Raw genomic sequence first — 22999 nt, 5'->3', positions numbered from 1 at the left:
TCGAAAACGAGTGAAAAGCACCCTAAAAGAGTGAAAATCATTCAAAAAGAGGAGCCATAATATGGATAACTCTTTTGCGAGTTATCTTTTATATGGCTCCTTAAATGAGTTTGCACTCGTTTGGGGTAGTTCTCACTCTTTTCAGGGTGGTTTTTACTCTTTCAAAATGCTCATGATGATGTTGTGAGACCAACCTATGCCACTGAAGAATCGGGAACAGATTTCCCCATGCTTTTACTGGACTTGGCTTCCTCAAACGGTACTACGACGATTTTGGTCCCCAGAATTCGTTCCTTGCGGGATTCGAAATTCTGGGTAACCTTGTATTTTGCGACGTTGACTACGGCGAACACCCCCCTAATTGTGGCTCGGTCGACAGATGGTGCCTCTCTCGTGAAGACCAAGACTTCTTTGACGGTTGTCAGTTTTGTGTATAGTTTCTGTAGTTATTCAAGGAAATCAGCAATAAAACGAAAAAGTAAATATATTGATAACCCCCCATCCATAAAAAATTTACCCAAGCCTGTCAGGTGGCATGTGAAGAAAACTATCGGTCCGAATACAGGACACTTTTGCTCTGTTAAATTATTTATGCCATTCGATTACACGAGGAATTTCATGAAAGGTTAATCAACAGAATTTCATTGCAGGGCAGTGCGATTTCACCAGGACAAAAAAGAGAAAAATTCATAATAACTTTTTCTCTGAGATGCAGACAAGTATTTGAAGTTTATATCTGCACTGCGCAACACAGTAGAAGTGCCCCCCCCCACAGAACAAAAAATTCCAGAACTCCCCCTCTCCGGATCAATTTTTATCAAAATCTGAATACCCAAGGTCAAAAAGCGTGTTGGTCTGTCGTGGAATAACCCATTATGCGTAATAAAACTGTATACTGAAGTAGTGTGATGGAGGTTTTCAAGGCCAAATTTAGAGAATTAATGTATGGAAATTAAATAATACTCGAATGTGTTTTATAGTTATGAATACTTTCTGCATTATTTTTTATTGGAGCATCATTTATTCCCTTTGAAATGCCTCTTACCAAAAATGAGGGTACACGATTCTGAAAAACTGGAGAAGAAAGGATTGAACGACATTAAAGGAAGGAAATTTATGAAATATTTTTGCAGACAGTTTGCGGACTGAAACAAGTTTGCGGGAAACCTTTCAGTCATAAGAAGCCAGATTAGGAAGGAGCGGCCGTTTCGAGGCAGACAAACAAATAAACATGTACAAACAACCAACCCAACACAACAAACAAACGCACACATTTCGCATTTCTGACAACAGAATTTATTTAAACGAACAAGAGAGTTTTTTAAAAGCTGCTTCAAGTAAAGGTACACATAAAAATTGAAACTACTTGTAATTACAAAAGAGCAATATCTTTTAGTTCATTTCTACGGGGTGCAATCAACAAAAAGTCTCTACCTTCATTTTTTTCAAATTTCACAGGAGTTGCCATTTCTTCCCGATATATATAGTGCTCTAATAAAAAAAACACAGTTCATGGCAGAATTTTGTGCACCAGCAAATAAATCTAGGTGTACAAGAATGTGTTTAAAAATGTGTAATAAGTTTGTTGAGTCCTTCCAGTCAAGTTACATGATGGAGGAGAATGCAAATAACGAATGTTTACGAATGGTGGTAAGAATAACGAATGAAATTATTACTTCCACTGCACGAATGCCAAAATAATAAGTTACCTATTTTATTTTATTTTATTTCTAGTTCATTTAAATTTGGTATATTAAGATATTCAGGGGCTGGATGAACTCTCTTTATATGTAAGTTATTGTTTTCCTTTCTCAGACCAACAATAAAATCGCGACATGAAGTTACCACCTTGCGAATCGGTTTAAGTCTGATGACTTGCTGTTGACGTGTGACCCAAAATTTACTCATTCGTATTAGAAGCATCAACATCATTTACGAATTCAGACATTTCCTCATTAGTTAAAATAATTTTTCGTTCGCCATTTTGTTCGGGAGGCTGTGTGACAGATCTTTCCATGTCTACATGCAGGTAATGCATGCATGGTCTGGATTAAAACATGTATACAAATAATCACAACGTCAAAAATTACGAAAGGAAGCAACATCGAGGTGTAGAATAATTGGGCTCGCGCCTATACGGACTTGTAAAGTGATCATGCCTTGTGGGTTTCCGTCGCTGGATATGAATGACAGATTGTGCAAGTTAACACCGCATGGGCTGTACATGTATTTAAAAAAAAAAGATCAAATTTATGAAGAAATGCTCCGGAACATTTGACCCTACATTTCTCACTCTCTATATTGTCTATTGATTTTCATATACTTACAGCGTGAAATCAATTAAAAAAAACAGGCAATAAAAAGCGTACCCGACTAAAGCATAAAAGGCAAGAATGAAGAAAAGAAACACAACAACACACAAAGCTTCACAACAGGACTCGCCCTGATTCCGGGCATTGTGGACCCTGTGATCCCTATACACAAATGTCTTCTCTTCTTTCTTGCGATAGAGTTGGATGTTCACATCACAGCCACGCATTGGATTGAAGTCCAGTGCGTCGCAGTATCTGCGTACAGTATCCGAGTAAGAGCCCCTCGGCACAGATTGGCATCCACGCTTTTCAAATACCACTTCGAGACCAGCCGGGGTGGCGAAGCCAGTGCGAAACTGGCTGTCACCGTCGTGGTCGTTGTCAATGTAGAGAACGTGACAGCCGGGTTTGACAATACGAAGTATGGCACGCAGGGCACTCCCTTGGCTCTTGTCAGCCCGAAAGAAGGCAGCCACTGCCGAGAAGGACTTCACCAGCGTAATGATATCAGCTTCGACGACAAACTGACGGATTTCATCTGTCAGTCCTGTGTCCGTGACAAGATTACATCTCTTGTAGCTGACACGGAGCTGCCTTGGAAGGTGGTAGGCAATCGTGTCCCAAGCCTTTTTCCAGCTGGGGTAAAGGTCCAAAACGAGGCAATCTAACATCGGCGGAGAGGCGTAAGTCTGCCGAAGAAAAGTGTCCAAACCAACCAGGTCAGATCCAGGCCCACCTCCAACACAGCACACCTTCAGTTTCTTTCGATAAACCCAGTCACCATAGCCTGCTCTAAGATCTGTGGACTGCAGTAGCGCGTAGCACACGAGGTTACAGTGCTGCACTAAGTACAGGAACACGTAAGCTGCGCGGTTGGTGGCCTTTTCCCAGTCAGAGCGGTAACGGGTGGAGGCCTGGGAGAGACCCATTCGGTACTTCTGGGAGATTTCTCTCAACACCGTCTTGACTTCGTCCACCTTTGATGAGCCATCGACATTACGGAGGAGATCCGGAAGGACGTAAGACAACAAGGCGCGAAAGAAAACCGCCACTTCAGTTTGGATTTTGCTGTTTTCTGCCTCCATTTTTTTTCTGTGAAATCAGAAACAAAAAAGTATTATCCAGTAGGATTTGGAACTACCAAAAAGGGTAAAAAGAATGACATTGACAAGTGATAGACTTATTACGCCCACTGACCCATGTGATCTGTGGTGGGTATCAAACATCGACAAAATGACGTCTTCCCGTAGCAAAGTGTGTCATATTAAGTGAGCTTTCTTCTGATGGTTTTGCTGAGAGGAACTTCAAACTGTGAGCTATGGACAGTTTAACTTTCTATGCTCATCCGGGAGCTTTCGCAACATGAAGGCACAGCGAAGGGAAAAAAGTTGACTTGTCGCAATGTGCAGCAATTCTGCGAAAGGTCACGAAGCCTCCGGATGTCACAGAGAGTTTTGAACTTCCACAGATGTCCGTTTCCCGAAGTTCTTACCCTCAACGGGATCGTTGGTGAATCCAATGAGGACCACCTCTCCAAAACAGGAGGTGTCAAAATTTAGTTTAAGCAAAAGGCTAGATTTCATTTCTCTTAATATCCAAAGCATATGAAAAAATACCGAAATTTAGCCTCACCCTCAGAAAGGCCTTACAGGTCACATGAAGAAATTCCCCAAGTTTGTACCCCCCGAAAAAATTGCCCTTCTCCCCCCCCCCAATTTTTTTCTGGGTCCGTCCTTGAACACCGTACCGAGTCGATTGGTAGTCAGCATTTCAGAAGCAAAAAAATAAGTTTTCTGCTACCCCACTCACGGCGAACGTGAACTTCGACATTAAATGAAGTGCGACCATGAGCACATACTTCGATCGCGTGCCGCGTCAGTGACTCTTTATCAGTATGTCATCAGAGTCCATTTAGATTTTGCTCAAGAGCCAAATGACATTCCTGGGTTTAAGCAGTAGTTTCGCAATACTCAGATATTCCCTCCAGCGCTGGGGAACGATTTTGCAATCCTGTTTTCATGACGCTCACTCTGTACGAGCCAATCAAGTTCAAGAGTCAGATTTCTGTGGTGGGGAAACCCCTGATGACTAACAATACACGGAAAAGGGGTCTACAATCTCTAGCATGGAGGCAGCAAAAAACAGATTTCTTGAGATGGCAGTATCTTATGTTGATACGAGGACTGAATATGTAAAAGTAAACAGGCGAACATTTCGAAAGGCTACTAGGCACAGAACCTTGACGACACCGAGTTAACAAAAGTATGACGTGTCAGATTATAAGAATTCCCATAGTGTGTATGTATCTGTACTTGAACACTGAATTAATAAACACTGCCACACTTGGGTAATCCCATTCAACACACTCCATAGATTTGTTTCAACGGTTTCATCATTTCAACCGCTCGATTCTGAACTGGAACATCATAGCTATGTCTAGATCCCAAACCAAATCCTCGGGTAGGGGTGAAAAGGGGGAAAATGTCTGAGATGCCAGGCTAACCCTGGAGGGGTCCTACTCACCTTGGGGAGGAAGGGAAATGAAGCTATACGAAAACGCGCTCTTGCCTCTTTGTGTACTATGAGAACTTAAACAGGATGTGCCTTTGGGGGAAGGGGGAATGCCCCCAATGCGCCAAAGTGGTAACGTGGTCCGATTTCACTGTAGATTCGTGTAACACTTCTCCCATCTGAATATGCAAACTGATTTGACGAAATAGTAAACAGTGCTACAAGGCCAACCGAAAATCCTGGACTTAGCTCGAAATAATGTTGTAGCTCCCTACAGACTACATGTATTGTATTTCATTTCATTTCAGAATGTTAGGATCCTAAACATACAGTGATTCATTGCACAGTGGTGGTACAATACTCACATGTACATGTACAAGAGATATCGCAGAGTTGCAAACTCACTGAACGTCCGATGCTTGTAAGACGTCCGATCAAGGGGCGGGTGCAGGCAGACCTTAAGCTGACGTGTATTAAACAGGCCGTGCAAAGTCAAGGTCCAACCATGGGGGAATCTCCCCTGGTCTGTAATAGCGAACTATAAGCACAACGGCATTGTCTGCAGTCTGCTTGGTTGAAAAGCCAATAAAATCGATTTACCCAGCTTAGCACTATATGGGGGACAAGCTTGATGTTTTGGTTCTTTTTGACAGACGTGTCTTACATGAGCACTATTTATAAAGTGGAATTTCTTCAGCACGGGGGAAAAATCATTGCTTCACGCAATCGCTCGAGCCAACTACGGTGGCTCACATTCGCCGCCTCATAAATCGAGTTTCATCCGCTACGTTACACACTTTATATCGTTCTATACTTGGGACTTAAAATAATGCACACGTAGACTGGCTAAATTGCCCTGCCACAGCAGCATGCAACTCCTAATTACCTGAAACACTCAAGTCTACTGATAGGCCTATGTTAATTTTCACCTTGGATTTCATAAGGGATTCTAAACTCCCAGTCTATTTCAATTCTTTTATTTAACTTGTAAAGGATCTTACCGGTGGAAACAAGTCAAAGAAGGTATAATTGGCTGCAGGATGGATAAAACTAACAAGTCGATGCAGGGTAAAGGCGCCTCTCCAACTGTACATTTTATTTGGGTGCGCTTCCTACACGATGCGTTCAATGCGTTTCACTTTCACGGATGCACAAAAAATTAACTCTGCATAACACGAGTGCGTTGCCTTTGGCCGTCAAAATAGCCTCGGGAGAGATTTTAACTGATACACAACACTTGGCGCATGTGTTGACGAGCATTACGGAAATACACATTTATTGTCGGTTTATGAGAAATCGAAAATTGACTGGAAGTTGTACTCGTCCTCTTATCAACAATATTTTAACTTGAAAACCCTGAACTGACTTAACAAGCGAATTATATTTTACAGGAGACAATTTGAGACTTGACCAGAAATAGAACAAAACGACGACACAGTATTTTCCTCTTGTAAAGTTTATTTTCATTTCAGAACAATTGTAGAGACCAAGAGCGTATTTTAATCCATGTGGTGGCAATGATTTAAACAGATAGCAAAGTTGAGTGTTTTCGTTTTAAAAATGTCTTACAAAACTACGCAACAACACTGAACACTTTTTAGGGAATAATCCGAAATGGCTTCGCTAATTAAGATTGTTCTGGTAAGTCATGCTTGACCCAAAAATCACCTTATTGATATGAAATGCAAGTACAAACTAATGGGAAATGTTAATATCCATTGTTCCCGAACCATCTCAAATCCCAGTTTTCTTTTCAAGGACTCCTTTGAAATAATTGTATTTTTAATTATGGTGACCTCTCAAAATCAGTGCCATGCGGAAAGTCTGTTCACAACTTTCTCTAAGGTAGTTATCAATTTGAATCACTAAAGGGATTTATGGAGAGCTAACTCTCTGCAGACAAAATAGTGAAAACCTCACCCTTAATCACATGAATCCAATATAAATTCCACTCCAAAAGAGCAAAAACCACTTGAAAGAAGTAGGGGTGGGTAGTCGGATTGGGTGTTGAAAATGAGTGAAAAGCACCCTAAAAGAGTGAAAATTATTCAAAAAGAGGAGCCATGATATGGCCAACTCTTTTTTGAGTTATCTTTTATATGGCTCCTTAGATGAGCGGCAATTGCACTCTTTTGGGGTAGTTCTCACTCTTTTCAGGGTGGTTTTTACTCTTTCGAAATGTTCATGATGATGTTGTGAGACCAACCTATGCCATTGGAGAACTGGGAATAGATTTCCCCATGCTTTTACTGGACTTGGCTTCCACAAACGGAACTATGACGATATCGGTCCCCAGAATTCGTTCCTTGCGGGATTCGAAATTCTGGGTAACCTCGTATTTTGCGACGTTGACTACGGCGAACACCCCCTTAATTTGTGGCTAGGTCGACAGATGGTGCCTCTCTCGAGAAGGCCAAGACTTCTTTGACGGTTGTCAGTTTTGTGTATAGTTTCTGTAGTTATTCAAGGAAATCAGCAATAAAACGAAAAAGTAAATACATTGATACCCCCCCTCCAAAAAATATTCACCCAAGCCTGTCAGGTGGCGTGTGAAGAAAACTATCGGTCCGAATACAGGACACTTTTGCTCTGTTAAATTATTTATGCCATTCGATTACACGAGGAATTTCATGATAGGTTAATCAACAGAATTTCATTGCAGGGCAGTGCGATTCCACCAGGACAAAAAAAGAGAACAAATTAATAATTACTTTTTCTCTGAGATGCAGACCAGTATTCGAAGTTTATACCTGCACTGTGCAACACTGTAGAAGTCCCCCCCCCCGCACAGAACAAAAATTTCCAGAACTCCCCCTCTCCGGATCAGGAGGATTTCTCTACGGACAGAGAGAACTTGGAGTCCGTGAAGAAAAAGAGACCTGGAGGTCCAATTTTAACACTGTCCACCCTGCATGGTGGAGAGGACAAAATATGTAACCGGAAATGTAACGCACTACAAAGGACATTGAAGTCCTTTTGAGTAGGGGACACATCGAAGAGGCCTCTGTAACCTGTTTTGTCCCCTTTAATATGGGTCTTTCCAGGTCACACCAACACACTTTTTGACCTTGGGTCTTCAGATTTGATAAAAATTGCTGTGCTTGTAGATATCATTTTTAATGAATATAAGCGAATGTGGTGTCAAAATATCAGAACGTGCTCTTTTAACTGATGTTGTGGAAAGTTAGCTTTGTAAATCAAGAGTCAAGATGACCTTTGACAGGGGTCAGTGACCTTTGACCCCATTTTAAAAATAAACCGAATACTGTCCATTTTGGTTGATCTCTGCCCTAACTACTTGGAAGGGTGGATTCATCATTCATTGATACCTACAAATACAGCAATTTTTATCAAAATCTGAATACCCAAGGTCAAAAAGCGTGTTGGTCTGACATGGAATAACCCATTATGCGTAATAAAACTGTATACTGAAGTAGTGTGATGAACGTTTTCAAGGCCAAATTTAGAGAATTAATGTATGGAAATTAAACAATACTCGAATGTGTTTTCATAGTTATGAATACTTTCTGCATTATTTTTTATTGGAGCATCATTTATTCCCTTTGAAATGCCTCTTACCAAAAATGCTTTTAGAGGGTATACGATTCTGAAAAACTGGAGAAGAAAGGATTGAACGACATCATAGGAAGGAAATTTATGAAATATTTTTGCAGACAGTTTGCGGACTGAAACAAGTTTGCGGAAAACCTTTCAGTCATAAGAAGCCAGATTAGGAAGGAGCGGCCGTTTCGAGGCAGACAAACAAATAAACGTACAAATTAAACGACCAACACAACAAACAAATGCACACATTTCGCATTTCTGACAACAAAATTTATTTAAATGAACAAGAGAGTTTTTCAAAAGCTGCTTCAAGTAAAGGTACACATGAAAATTGAAACTACATGTAACTACAAAAGACCAACATTTTTTAGTTCATTTCTACGGGGTGCAATCAACAAAAAGTCTCTACCTTCATTTTTTTCAAATTTCACAGGAGTTGCCATTTCTTCCCGATATATATAGTGCTCTAATAAAAAAACACAGTTCAAACGACCTCATGACAAAATTTTGCGCTCCAGCAAATAAATCTAGGTGTACAAGAATGTGTTTAAAAATGTGTAATAAGTTTGTTGAGTCATCCAGTCAAGTTACATGATGGAGGAGAATGCAAATAACGAATGTTTACGAATGGTGGTAAGAATAACGAATGAAATCATTACTTCCACTGCACGAATGCCAAAATAATAAGTTACGTATTTCATTTTATTTTATTTCTACTTCATTTAAATTTTGTATATTAAGATATTCAGGGCCTGGACGAACTCTCTTTATATGTAAGTTATCGTTTTCCTTTCTCAGACCAACAATAAAATCGCGACATGAAGTTACCACCTTGCGAATCGGTTTAAGTCTGATGACTTGCTGTTGACGTGTGACCCAAAATTTACTCATTCGTATTAGAAGCATCAACATCATTTACGAATTCAGACATTTCCCCATTAGTTAAAATAATTTTTCGTTCGCCATTTTGTTCGAGAGGCTGTGTTACAGACCTTTCCATGTCTACACGCAGGTAATGCATGCATGGTCTGGATTAAAACATGTATACAAATAATCACGACGTCAAAATATATGAAAGGAAGCAACATCGAGGTGTAGAATAATTGGGCTCGCGCCTATACGGACTTGTAAAGTGATCATGCCTTTTGGGTTTCCGTCGCTGGATATGAATAACAGATCGTGTAAGTTAACACCGCATGGGCTGTACATATGTGTTAAAAAAAACCAGATCAAACTTATGAATAAATGCTCCGAATCTTTTGACCCCACATTTTTCACACTCTATGTTGTATATTGATTATAAAAAGTCATGACGGCCGGGTATTTTATATTTTCACATACTTACAGCGTGATATCAATTAAAAAAACAGCCAATAAAAAGCGTACCCGACTAAAGCATAAAAGGCAAGAACGAAGAAAAGAACCACAACAGCACACAAAGTTTCACAACAGGACTCGCCCTGATTCCGGGCATTGTGGACCCTGTGACCCCTATACACAAATGTCTTCTCTTCTTTCTTGCGATAGAGTTGGATGTTCACATCACAGCCACGCATTGGATTGAAGTCCAGTGCGGTGCAGTAACTGCGTACAGTATCCGAGTAAGAGCCACTCGGCACATATTGATAACCACGCTTTTCAAACACCAGTTCGAGTCCAGCCGGGGTGGCGAAGCCATTACGAAACTCGCTGTCACCGTCGTAGTCGTTGTCAATGTAGAGAACGTGACAGCCGGGTTTGATGTTACGAAGTATGGCACGCAGGGCACTCCCTTGGCTCTTGTCAGCCCGAAAGAAGGCAGCCACCGCCGAGAAGGACTTCACTAGCGTAATGAGATCGGCTTCGACGACAAACTGACGGATTTCATCTGTTAGTCCCGCGTCCGTGACAAGATTACACCTCTTGTAGCTGACACGGAGGCGCCTTGGAAGGTAGTAGGCAATCGTGTCCCAAGCCTTTTTCCAGCTGGGGTAAAGGTCCAAAACGAGGCAATCTAACATCGGCGGAGAGGCGTAAGTCTGCTGAAGAAAAGCGTCCAAACCGACCAGGTCAGATCCAGGCCCACCTCCAACACAGCACACCTTCAGTTTCTTTTGATAAGCCCAGTCACCATAGACTGCTCCAAGATCTGTGGACTGCAGTAGCGCGTAGCACACGAGGTTACAGTGCTGCACTAAGTACAGGAACACGTAAGCTGCGCGGTTGGCGGCCTTTTCCCAGTCAGAGCGGTAACGGGTGGAGGCCTGGGAGAGACCCATTCTGTACTTCTGGGAGATTTCTCTCAACGCCGTCTTGACTTCGTCCACCTTTGATGAGCCATCGGCATTACGGAGGAGATCCAGAAGGACGTAAGACAACAAGGCGCGAAAGAAAACCGCCACTTCAGTTTGGATTTTGCTGTTTTCTGCCTCCATTTTTTTTCTGTGAAATAAGAAACAAAAACGTGTGATCCAGTAGGATGCAACTACCGAAAAGGATAAACGCAATTACATTGACAAGCAACAGATTGATTGCGCCCAGTGACCCACGTGACCAGTGGTGGGTATCAAACATCAACAAAATGACGTCCTCCCGCATAGCAAAGTGTGTCACAAGTGTCACTTAAGAAAAATAAAGTCGACGGTCGGTAAGACTACTGGTGTGCTAAGTACTATACCGAAAATTATTTCTGGTAAAAAACGCTTATATGTTAAAAACACTGTGTTATGGGAGGACGCCGAGTTTGTTGATGTTTGATACCCACTACAGGTCACGTCACGTGTCACGAAAGTTTATATACATGCGTACTTCAACTCAAAATCTTTCGAAAAGCAGAATACAGGAAACGTCGGAGTTCAGATGTTACATTAATCGGAGGTCTGCAGTATGCTCCATTCTCTTCCGGGAGGTTAAAAAACTGGTCTTTTAAGTCTTTCAGTGAGCTTTCCTCTGATGGTTTTGCTGAGAGGAACTTCAAACTGTGAGCGGTTATGGACGGGTGTAATTTTCTATGTTCATCCGAGAGCTTTCGTGACATGCAGGCACAGCGAGGTGAAAACGTTGACCTGTTGCAATAAATGTACAGCAATTTGTTAAGTTCACTGCGAACGGTCACGAACTGAAGCCTCCAGATGTCACAGAGAGTTTACAACATCCACAGATGTCCCGAAGTTCTTACCCTCAACAGGATCGTTGGTGAATCCAATGAGGACCACCCCTCCAAAAAAAGGGGGGAGACTTCAGCTGAAATACTTAATGAGCAAAAGGCTAGATTTCATTTCTCTTAATTTCCAAAGCATATGAAAAAATCCCGAAATTTAGCCTCCCCCTAAGAAAGGCCATTACAGGTCACACGAAGAAATTCCTTAAGTTTGTATCGTCCCCCCCCCAAAAAAAAAACTTGCCCTTCTCCCCAAAACTTTGTTTCTAAATCCGTTCTTGAACACCATGCAGGATTATGGCGACTACCGAGTCGATTGGTACTCAGTATTTCAGAAGCAACAAAACAACGTTTCTGCTGCTCCACTCATGGCGAACGTGGCTGGAACTGAGACATTCAGTGAAATGCGAACCTAAGCACATACATGTACTTCGCGTGCCGCGTCAGCGACTCTCTATCAATATGCCATCAGAGTCCATTTACATTTTGCTCAAGAGCCAAATGACATTCCTGGGTTTAAGCAGTAGTTTCGCAATACTCAGATATTCCCTCCAGCGCTGGGGAACGATTTCGCAATCCTGTTTTCATGACGCTCACTCTGTACGAGCCAATCCAGTTCAAGGGTCAGATTTCTGTGGTGGGGAAACCCCTGACGACTAACAATACACGGAAAAGGGGTCTACAATCTCTAGCATGGAGGTAGCAAAAAACTGATTTCTTGAGGGGCAGTATCTTATGTTGAGGCGCAAGATACGAGGACTGAATATGTAAAAATAAACAGGCGAACATTTGGAAAGGCTACTAGGCACAGAACCTTGACGACCCGAGTTAACAAAACTTTCACTTGTCAGATTATAAGAATTCACATATACATGTAGTGTGTATATCTTTACATGAACACTGAATTAATAAATACTGCCACACTTGGGTAATCCCATTCAACATACTCCATAGATTTGTCTCAACGGTTTCATCATTTCAACCGCTCAATTCTGAATCGAAACATCATGTGCCTTTTGGGAAAGGGTAATGCACCCCCCAAGTGCCAAAGTTGTAACTTGATACGATTTCACTGGAGCTTCGTGTATAATAAATCACTCCTCTCATCTGAATGTGCAAAACGATTTGACGAAATACTGAACAGTACTACAAAGCTAACCAACTCGAAAATCCTTGACTTAGCTCGAAAAAAATGTTGTACCCCCCTATATGCAGACTATTGTATTTAATTTCATTTCATTTCTAAAGATGAGTTTGCTGATTCTTGATTTTTTTGAATGGTGGAAAAGTCTATCATTCTCTGATCAAAAAGTACTGCCACGGAGTTGTTGCAGGGGCGTAGCCACGGGGGGCCTGAGAAGCACATGCCTCCCACAAATTCTGGGTGCCCCCCTCCCCTAAAAACGGATGAATGGATATTAAACAATGCCAACAAAAACCTGCCACCCAAAACCAAATGACTGAAAGCTGGTGTCCTACCCCCCTAGCATAGCTACGCCACTGAGCGGAGACCCTTAGAAAGTAACCAGTAACCAAATCTCTGACAAGTCAGCATGTCAGACAAAAAGAATAGGTGGTAATGAAGCATTTTAGAATGCTAAAATCATACAGTGATTTATTGTTCAGTGGTGGTACAATACTCACATGCAAGAGATATCGCGGAGCTCCACACTCACGTCACTGGACGTCCGATGTTTGAAAGACGTCTGAGGCCTCGAGGGGTGACTAAAGGAAGACGTTTACAAGCTTACGTGACGTGTATTAACAGGCCGTGAAAGTCATGGTCCAATCACAGGATAAAACGCGGTTTCCATTTTGTATGACGTTAGGAAATCTCCCCCGGTTGGTATATACAGATATTGACATTGCCATTTCGCTTGGCTGAGCAGCCAATGAGATTAATTTGCCCAGCTCTCATGGGACGTGTTTGATGTTCTGGGTCTTTCTAGACGTTTCTTACATGAGCGCTATTGATAAAAGTGGAATTCCCACAGCACGGTGAGAAATGATTGCTTCATGCGACCGCCAAATACGGTGGCTCACATTCGCCACTTCTCAATTTGAGTTTCATCTTTACACGTTCCACGCGTTATATCTCCCTACTGTGACTTCAAAATAATGCACACGTAGATTGGCGAATTAAGGAAGCCACTGAAAACTTGTATATAATTCAGGAATGCAATGGCGTATCCATCTTTCGGTGTGGGGTGGGGAAATTCAAAAGCAAATGCACTTTTGGGCTCATTCAACATAGTAATGGGGAGAAAAATATTTATTTGATAAATAAATACACGGATTAGCTTCTTTCCTACTCCCGTATGAAGTAATCTCATTTTTAAAAAGTAACAAAAAAATAATACACCACCCCAAATACACCACTGCGGGAATGCCTTGATGTCATTGGCCCGCCATAGCAGCATGCGACTCCTAATTACCTTAAACACTTAGGCCTATTTCCACTGATTTTTAACTCCTACCTCGGATTTCATAAGGGATCCTACACTCCCAGTCCAGTTAAATTCTTTTAACTTCTAAAGAGCCTTACCAGTGGAAACAAGTCAAGTAAGGTAATTTGCTGCAGGATAGAACTCATAAGTCAATGCAGTTTTAGTGAAGTTTTCTTCTCATCAGAAATGTTTTACTTTAAAGCTCTGAACTGAAAAAACCCTGAACTGGTTAAAACAAAGCGAATTACATAATTATTTTAGGAGGGTGGAGGGAGTCTCAGGTCACAAAAGAATTTAATTAGCGACTGACTGGGAGACCCCCCTGAGAATCGACCAGAAATAAAACAAGACAACGGACAGTGCTTTCCTCTTGCAAAGTTTGGGCGTAAGGAAGATCATAATCTACATCACTGAATACTTCTCAGGGGATAATCCAAAATGGCGTCAATAATAAGATTGTCCTGGTAAGTCGTGCGTGACTCAAGAATCACCTTACTGATGTGAAATGAGAGAACAGAGAAATGTTTACCATTATTCTCGAACCATCTCAAATCCTTTTTTTTTAATGATCAACCCACTTAATAAGTTTATTTGTAATACTACAGTGATCTCTCAAAATGACTGCAGTGCGGAAGGTCTGTTCTCAACCTTCCCTGAGGAAATTATCGGTCGGATCCACCAACTCCCGAAAGGCAAAAAGTGGAAAATTCAGTCTTGAAAAAGCAGTTTTCACTTTATTGGAGTGATTGTGTAAGGGACTTACTCTTTTTGAGAATGAGTTTTCTCTCTTTTGCACTCAGAGAGAAATTATAAAAAATGTTAGGTAAGGCTTGAAACGTTTCAATTTAAAAGAAAATGCCGATCTAAAAGCGCCTTAGAGTACAAAAAATAGATTTGTGTCGATATTGACGCCTGTCCAATTTTTGTGATAAATGTTGTGAGACCAACTTATGCCGATCGGGAATACATGCACAAAATCTCCGTGCTTTTACACGGATAGCCCTATGGCTTACTGAAACCGTCAGGCTTAGGCAAGGGCTCATATTGAATTAAAATGGCTTCCTCAGACCGTAATAAAAGCTTTGAAAAACTAATCGATTCTCCTACACGACTCATGTTGGTTGCCACCACGACAATACCAGTGCCTGGAATTCGTTCCTCGCGAGATTCGAAATTCTCGGAAACCTCGTATTCTGCCACATTGACGGCAGCGAACACCGCCTTAGCTGTGGCTTGGCCGCCCGATGGTGACTCCCTTGTGAAGGCTAAGACTTCCTTGAAGGTTGCCTGGAGGCGAAACGACTCCTGGTAACCGATTCCGAATAGATCGGTGTTGTCTCTTCGGTACTGGATGGTTCGCTCGATGAAGGCAAGGGTAGAATTTTTGTGTAGTTTTTGTAGCTATTCAAGGAAATCAGCAATAACACAAAACGGTGAATACGTGGAAATTAGCAAAAAGAATATTTACCGAAGCCTGTCATGTGACATGTTAAGCAAAATAAAATAAAACTAGGACTCTTTTGCTCTGTACAATTATTTATGCCATTTGATTAGATGAGGGATTCCATAGAACACGTTTAATCCACAGAATTTCACTGCATGTTTTCAGTGCAGTGCGATTCCATCCATTCTCTGAGATAAAGCATACCCGCACTGAAGTATCCCATTCACATCAAGAGTGTCACATCCTTTAAAGAAGAGTGGCGTAAATCTGTGCCAGGAACTAGGGGATGGGGAATGAAGGGAGGGGGGTGATTTGCCAGCTACGGGAATTTCAAAAGGGGAAGGGGGGTAGAGTGCTGATGTCATGTGACACGAAGGGGCCATTTTCGTGATACTGATGTATCACACTCCGGCATGGCCTTTACGCCAAACCGACGCATTTATGGTTTGATTTCAATTAATCTCCCTTTTTGAGTGCTATTACATACGTTATGGTTTTGCAAAGTCCAAAAATTCTTCACAATTCGCCTTAACTTTTTCGCACCACGAAAAAATGGGGGCGGGAAGAATTCAATTCCCCGGTCAAAGGGGATGATAGACCTCCATCCCCCGGGATTTGCACCAACAGTTAGAAAATCTGCCTCTGAATACGCTCACCTCGACGTTGGTTTTAGTGGCGTTTACGCCAACAGGGACCCAGGGTTCGGACAACGATGCATTGGTGAAACCAGCATAGATGTCAGGGGACCACTGCATAGGAGAACGAGTTAGCTCCCTGTCTGATCTCATCTATGGCACGAAACCAATCAATAAACAGAAGAAAAAGGGCAACAGTGTTTTTATTGATACATTTACTGTGGAACAGAACAGTGGATTTTTCTGTCTCTGGTATTTGTTTCTCAGTGTAATTTTCCCTCTTAAAACAAAATTGTTCAATGGAACTCAGTCCAGATAATTCAACCTTTATTTGAAGAAATGAATCACTTATGATTTAGGAACTATTTGCTCAATGGCCAATTCAGGTCAGTGGGCCGGAGTGAGAACGCAAAATGTTGTTCGTTGTTTTTTAAAACAAAGTCTCCATGTTTAATTTAATCCATAAAAGAATCCTCCCCGAAAAATGAAGGTGGTAAAAGTGTTTCTTAAAAGTTAAATGCTAACACTTTCAACTTAAAATTTTAAAAAAAACCAAAATGACACCAAGTCCCAAGTGGGAGTTTTGCTGCCTCCCCTCCCCGATGACTACACTACATTCACGGGACTCCCTTAACTATTGTCTCACTTTGCATCCAACCTCTCTTTTCCAACACGAATCTTTCCTCTCTGCCGTGCTGCTTGTTCCTCTTACTTCTGCAACTCGATTGCAAGTCTTACCGCTTCAGCAGCATTATCATTCGCGATGGAGTCGTTCACTTTCTGCCCGTCTGTCATCCCAATCTCGTCGCCGTAATACAACAGCGGAGAGCCGGGCAGCATCAGCATTAGGAACAGCATGACACGGGAGATGCGTTCGCCGTAGCGGGACGCGGCCCGGCTCACGTCTGCCGAGCCCACCTAGGGGAATAGAGCAGAAAAAACAGAACTTTGGTTGACATCTGTGACCCAAGGCCAGTGTTCAGTACAGGGCACACCTCCGCCTACCCACCACCAACACCAATTCCACTTTGCTGATCAAAGGTTGGAACCTTGCGTTATAACGCAAAGCTGCATTATACGCACAAAACTACGGCGAGTTTCAAGTTTATTTTAAAAAGTCAAAAATTTAGAGAGAAAGACGCTTAAAATGGTTTAAGTTCTCTTTCTCTGTGTGGTTGGCTATTGGTGTGAGTGTTTTTAATTGAAATGAGCGGTATTTGTCAACTTACCGCCCAGTGTCTTGAACTGTGCATGGGTCCAGAATTGATCCAACTTTCGATTACCGTACGTAACTGATGTCCATTCAGGGGCGAGGTCATGTCCAGGAACATGAAGTTGAATGGCAGGTTAGCCTTGCCCAGCTCCTGGGATATGTTAAAAGAGACCATGGCCGCTAGGGCAGGATCAGTGCCGGTGTCGACAACGAGAAGTCTATGAAAAAAAAATTAAATCCGTGTATTTGTCGGCTAATATTCAAACCAACTTCGGCAAACAGGAAAATGTAACCCATGGGAACAGAATGAGTGACTGTTTTGTTTTTTCAATAAACCTCTCTTCACTTTTGCCTACCGAAAGTTGGCCATTATGGCCGCAATCAGGACTCAAGCTAAAACAGTAATTCCCAGAATGTTAAAACTTTCATGCAACTTTGAAAACACAAATTAACTAATACCAGTGCTCGGCCTGCTTTCTAAAGGAAAATACCTGTCTAACACCATTAGAGCAAATACATGTACGTACCTAGCTAGGGACAAAAGCTACTGCCAACCGAAGGTGAACTTTCTGCAAGCTTTGGACGCAAGTACAATATTCTAGCAATGTTTGTAAAAAAAATCAAGGTCTACATGCCAAATTCGGGCTTCCATTATCGGCTGAATAATAAGCTAAACACTGACATTGCACTGGCCAAAATTATTAATAAGGAGGTTATTACTTCGAATTCGACGATTCATACTCATCGAGAAGTTGGCGCCAGCCAATGATCACATTCAGGATCTCCTCTCTTGCTTGCTGAAAAGATAACATACCAGAGAGAACAAAATCCCCAGATGACCAATCACGACGGGTTTTGAGAAGGGCTGGGGAAGTCTGAAACCCCGTTTGTATGCAGCTGCAGAGAATATTTATGCTCCAAAACAGGTTGTCTGGGACCAAACAATCGCCAAAAGGTCTTAGGTTTTACATGAAGCATAAAACACCTAATAACTTGAAATGGATTTCATTGACCGTTTTTCCTAGTATTGTAGAGTCTAGCGAGATTGTAAATCGTAATGATTTCGCGCGTAGTGCAGATCATAATACAACAAAGGGAGTACGATCATCTGACGGTTTACTCAGAAGCTACTCATGACTGTAGCATCAAGCGTTTTCAACTTCACCCAAAACTTGACAAAAGTCCCCCTTGCCTTAAATACTATGGACATGATTTCGAGCCTCCATGCAGGAAAATAAATTGGCAACTGGAGGGCAAGGGGAAAATGATAAATTGTATGTAAACTGTTATCCTTGGTTACGTACCGATGTGCCATTGTCATTACGCGTAGCACCATCTCCGAGCTGCACAGTATTTCCCGGGGTATCGGCCAGCATCCAAGGTTCAATCAGGCGATCTGCATGGCGCATGAAGAACCCGTCCACACCCTTCTCCAGCCAAAACTTCAAGGCGTCCTGAACAACGAATGTTTTGATTTAAGTGTCGTAATTATAGCTTTGGTTGCCTTTTTATAAGTATAGCAGAGCCGTGAAAGTAAGTTTGAAAGCATTCAACTTTTATCGCTAAAGTTAAATGATTTACATAACATCATTCCTGATCGAAATGAGTACCCTGTCCCATTTCCTCTTCAGGACAAACTTGACAATACATTGCTTTAGAACAAAACAAAATGTCGGATTTACCTAACCTTAAAGGTTCATACGATAGCAAACCATTTTTCCCCGTTTCTTTTTTAAGCTCAAAGTCACCGGCAAAAAAGGCTTCTGATGAGGATAGTCCTCCCCGCTTTCAACGGGTCTCCTCGATTTGATTTTTACCTTAATGGCGCTGACCACTGCAGGATTTCTGTAATTCAGATCAGGCTCCTCCGTCGTGGAGGAGAGGTACCACTGGCGTCGGGTCGGGTCGTACTCCCAGGACCACGGAGTTTCCCAATCACTGCCCATCTGAAAAAGACACCCCCCCAAAAAAAATCAGAGAGTTTGTTATTTTGTCTAGGTCCCATTTTGTACTGAAGGATGAAGGCTTTAAGCATTCGAACCAAGTGAGATAGCCCATGCACTTCTGCTCAATATGGCATGTTTAAGTCCACATAAACTGTGCTTTCCGACGCCGTAAAGAGAGCAAGATAAGTTTTTTAGAACAGGTACCAGCACGTGGATTTTCAAGAACAAGAACTTCCAGTCAGAACCTGGATATGGGCGCCAACAACGTCGTCCTTGAACGTTTTGAAAGCAAGTGCCAACCTCCCAAATTTAGTGGTCTGTAAAACTTCGCCCTCATTTAACTAATCAGTAAAAACAAACCGACAAACTGAAACTGACATCGGCAAGAGACCATGAAATTAACCAGTAAACTGCCTTACCGTGTACTGTGGAGGCCGACCGTTGGTGCCGTCGGCCCAAATGTAGTACTCGCTGTAATCATTGTTTTGACCCTGTCGACTGTCCTGGAACCAAGGGTGCTGATCACTGGTATGATTAGGGATAAACTCTAAAATCAGCTTCATGCCTGTTGGAAAAAAAGATGAAATCACCAAATTCATGCGATTTATAGCCTAGTTAGGCCTGCAATATCTTACAGCATCGCATGTGACATGGATTTACATTTGAATGGCTCCTATAATACAGAGTGATGTTTCTCCAGACTAAATTACTGCTCTAGCCATTTTAACGGTTGAAATTCCGTTTTGTTAATTAACCACATATACGTTCTACACTGCATTTGGAATGCTAATATTAATCGTAGTGTCCTGTCTTCTACTGAAATTGATGTCTAATTCCAGTCTCTCAAAGGAGTGCAAGATACTCCTTTGGTTTGCGTGCGTTTTTGTAGTTTTTCACAGTCGATATTGTCAATTGTAACATGTACATGTAAAGGGTTAACGAGTGACTTCCCACATCAAGGCATTTTTACCTTGATGAGAATTGACTTGGCCAAATGCGATCTGTTAACTGTAAATAATGGAGCTTAATAAAATAACCACCACGTTACACGCAATGTCCCTTTGCATGCAGGAGTTTTCATACATGACGTAATTCCAATGGAATTTCATACTTCGGTTATGCACGGCTGTCACAAATTCTTCGAAATCTTGCATTGTGCCGAAGACTCCATCGACTGCAGTGAGGTCGGTGACGTCCAACCATAGATCCTTATGAGCTGACTGAAACACCGGACCTAACCAGATGGCATCTACACCCAAATAATCCAGATAGTCCAACCGAGAAATAATTCCTGCAAATTAAGATTAAAAGGAAATGAGCATTTGTTTTTTTCGTGAGGCTAGGGCCAGTCTGAATGTATTAGTAAACATAATTTTGGTCTACGGTCAAATTCAACGTGATACAAGATAACCAACCCCCCAAAAACGCAACCCAAAAGTAAAATTTATTTTTTCCCAAACATTCATCTTCTCCCAAGACAATTATTTCCGAAATGATTGCTTTTGATACCAAATTAAGGCTTCGGATCATTTTTCAAGACTGCAGACTTCATTTAAATCGATTGATGCGTTGCGGGGGTATAATTACGCAGGCTTACTCATTTTTGTTCTGTCCAATGGAAGTTTGTACAGTTAATGTTGTAGTGCATACAGTCACTGATATTGAAATCCTAAATTATCACACAACTGATGGGGTTCCCTCTGTTATATTTCTTTCTTGTTCTGTACTTCATGAAACTGTGGCTTATTTCAGAAGGCAACAACGCTTAATTGCGCGCTTCCAAAGTTAATAATCCCTATACACATTCTAGACTGTTGTTACCTTACTCGTCCCTCTAAATATCTCAAAAGAATTCCTGAGATTCCGATCAAACAATGACCCACCTGAGGGAATTCTCTCCATCCCATATCTTGCTTCAAATGTACAGTTTAACTAGTTTGTGTCAGAGAAACCAACTTCATCCCAACCTGTGCAGTTTTCCTCAATTTTGCAACTAGGCCAAGGTGCTTATCTTCGTTTCCATTGTAACATTAACCACTTTACCCATTTTAGGATCCCACTTGTTTGCCGGTGAAAAATAAAATGGATTTTAACATTCAATATCCTCGTATTCCTGGCTTTTCCAATGATCCCACGTTAGGTGTTAACCTTAACACTCCTCAGTTCTCCAACAGGTGAAGGATTGAGGAGGGTTAGGGTTAAAGGGTTTTAACCCATTGTATTCGAAGTCATATTGAAATCTAAGAATGGAGGACTGCTAGGATAAATAGTTACTTGTGCAAGCATATATCATATTGATTGCTGTAGTAGATCCTATTAGTACAAAAAGCACCCGTCTTACGTAATAATATGAAGTCTTCAGTTTTAATAAGATAACATCTTAAACTTCAATTCGCTACCAAAAGCAAAAATTACTGATACGAATTTTGTTAGAAAAGAAATGTTACTTTAGGGGTGCGTTTTGTGGGTGTCTGTGTGGGGGGGGGAGGAGTCACCCTGTATAACCATTAACACCCATTAGAGAAACAGTATGACTTTGGTTATGTCTTCAGTCTGACTTCTGAAGCAACAGATAATTCATATTGTGAGGACATGAGTCAACGGCACACCGGTAAATTAGACTGGAGCTTCATTCTGTCGCATTCCTTATCTTACAATGAACTACTGAAAGCAGGTACGATTGTTGTCTAAAGAATACTGACCCAACTTAAATCCAGACTCTGAAAATGTGTAGAAACCCGGCATAATGCATGTACATCAACGATTTCTTCTGAAGGCCTAGTATCACTGGTCAATGAGTAAACAGCGAAGTGTACAGGTAATTCCTTTCGAGCCAAAACAAACTAGGAGATTCTGAAAACAGTGTTTCAAAACATGTTTCTTTGCACCATAATTTTGTTTTAGAAACATAAAAATTGCAAGGCCGACCATTGAAAGTCAGGGCTGTGATGGAGAGTGTATGTCAGACTTGGATATGAACATTTCCACATACAAAAATGAGCGACATAAGAGATTTATTCCGAAAGTATAATAACCTTTCAAATCGCCATAACCATCTCCGTCGCTGTCCTGAAACGAAGCAGGGACGATCTGATAACCAACCGCAACATCAAACCAATGTTGTTTGGCCATGCACCGGCTACCCTGGCCGGCATCTCCCCAAGCAATCATCGCGACAGCCGCTAAGAGCACCGCCAACCAGCTCACCGTGATCACTCCCAAGGAGGTCAGACGGAAAACCCGCCAGAAGATGTGGTTGGACCGCACTTGCACGGCGTTCTCGTCCATCCCTACCCATGACGACCGGTAGATGGTACCGTCTCCAGAGTCACCCATAGGGCTGCTCAAGATCCGAGGGATCCGCTGGCGAGGTTTCGGGCTGGCGGTGGATGACGGTGTTCCGCACTGATCTCCCTCCGAATAGTACGAAGGGTTGGTTGTTCCTTCCATAGTTGCTACTGCTGTGGATATTTACATTCCACCTGCGCATCTGCGGTGTGACGAGCTGTGTGCTCCCCAGCCGCAGACAAATGAACTCATGACAAAAGAACTCAGTTTAACAAAGACCACGCGACAAAGGATAGGAGTTTCTGACTGAATATCAAAAGGCGAAGTGGATGTTTTGCATTGCTTCAATACTAACGGGACAAAGACTGTAAGGGTCTGGCCTGGTTTACGCAGAACTCATGAACCGTGCAACAAAATACAAATCACGAAGTAGTGGGCACGACGCGTGGAATACGGACACTTCGCGATCGCACGCTTAGAATTCGAAATTGCACTGACAA

At 41.9% G+C, this 22999-nt stretch overlaps 3 protein-coding genes across 5 annotated transcripts; all 3 read right to left on the bottom strand.

The window, feature by feature from the left end:
- Positions 1-1280: 1280 nt before the first annotated feature.
- On the bottom strand, positions 1281-5450 carry LOC147800713 (uncharacterized). Its single transcript, XM_087147498.1, has 2 exons — positions 5189-5450; positions 1281-3404 (listed from the first exon to the last, which is right to left on the bottom strand). Exons 1-2 carry the CDS (start codon positions 5194-5196, stop codon positions 2324-2326), a joined length of 1089 nt encoding a protein of 362 aa, XP_087003624.1. The 5' UTR covers positions 5197-5450; the 3' UTR covers positions 1281-2323.
- Positions 5451-8635: 3185 nt separating this feature from the next.
- LOC147800712 (uncharacterized) lies at positions 8636-13292 on the bottom strand. Of its 3 annotated transcripts, none has more exons than XM_087139609.1 (2): positions 13171-13292; positions 8636-10806 (listed from the first exon to the last, which is right to left on the bottom strand). In XM_087139609.1, exon 2 carries the CDS (start codon positions 10799-10801, stop codon positions 9746-9748), a length of 1056 nt encoding a protein of 351 aa, XP_086995735.1. In that variant the 5' UTR covers positions 10802-10806; positions 13171-13292; the 3' UTR covers positions 8636-9745. The 3 variants fall into 3 exon arrangements, with proteins under 3 accessions (XP_086995735.1, XP_086995737.1, XP_086995731.1); XM_087139611.1 differs by lacking the exon at positions 13171-13292 and adding an exon at positions 11545-13162 and having other exon boundaries at positions 8636-10808; XM_087139605.1 differs by lacking the exon at positions 13171-13292 and adding an exon at positions 11175-11538 and having other exon boundaries at positions 8636-10808.
- Positions 13171-22938, bottom strand: LOC110982177 (maltase 2-like). The gene is made up of 10 exons (XM_022240436.2): positions 22247-22938; positions 20323-20502; positions 19631-19776; positions 19083-19211; positions 18570-18719; positions 17986-18062; positions 17282-17483; positions 16791-16970; positions 16074-16205; positions 13171-15374 (listed from the first exon to the last, which is right to left on the bottom strand). The coding sequence occupies exons 1-10, from the start codon at positions 22659-22661 to the stop codon at positions 14976-14978; spliced, it is 2010 nt and encodes a 669-aa protein (XP_022096128.2). The 5' UTR covers positions 22662-22938; the 3' UTR covers positions 13171-14975.
- Between the last annotated feature and the right edge of the window lie 61 nt (positions 22939-22999).

Source organism: Acanthaster planci, linkage group LG01, assembly GCF_054643075.1.
Source record: "Acanthaster planci isolate LZ-2023a linkage group LG01, COTS_SCS, whole genome shotgun sequence".
Taxonomy (NCBI): domain Eukaryota; kingdom Metazoa; phylum Echinodermata; class Asteroidea; order Valvatida; family Acanthasteridae; genus Acanthaster; species Acanthaster planci.
This window is presented reverse-complemented; position numbering and strand designations above follow the sequence as displayed.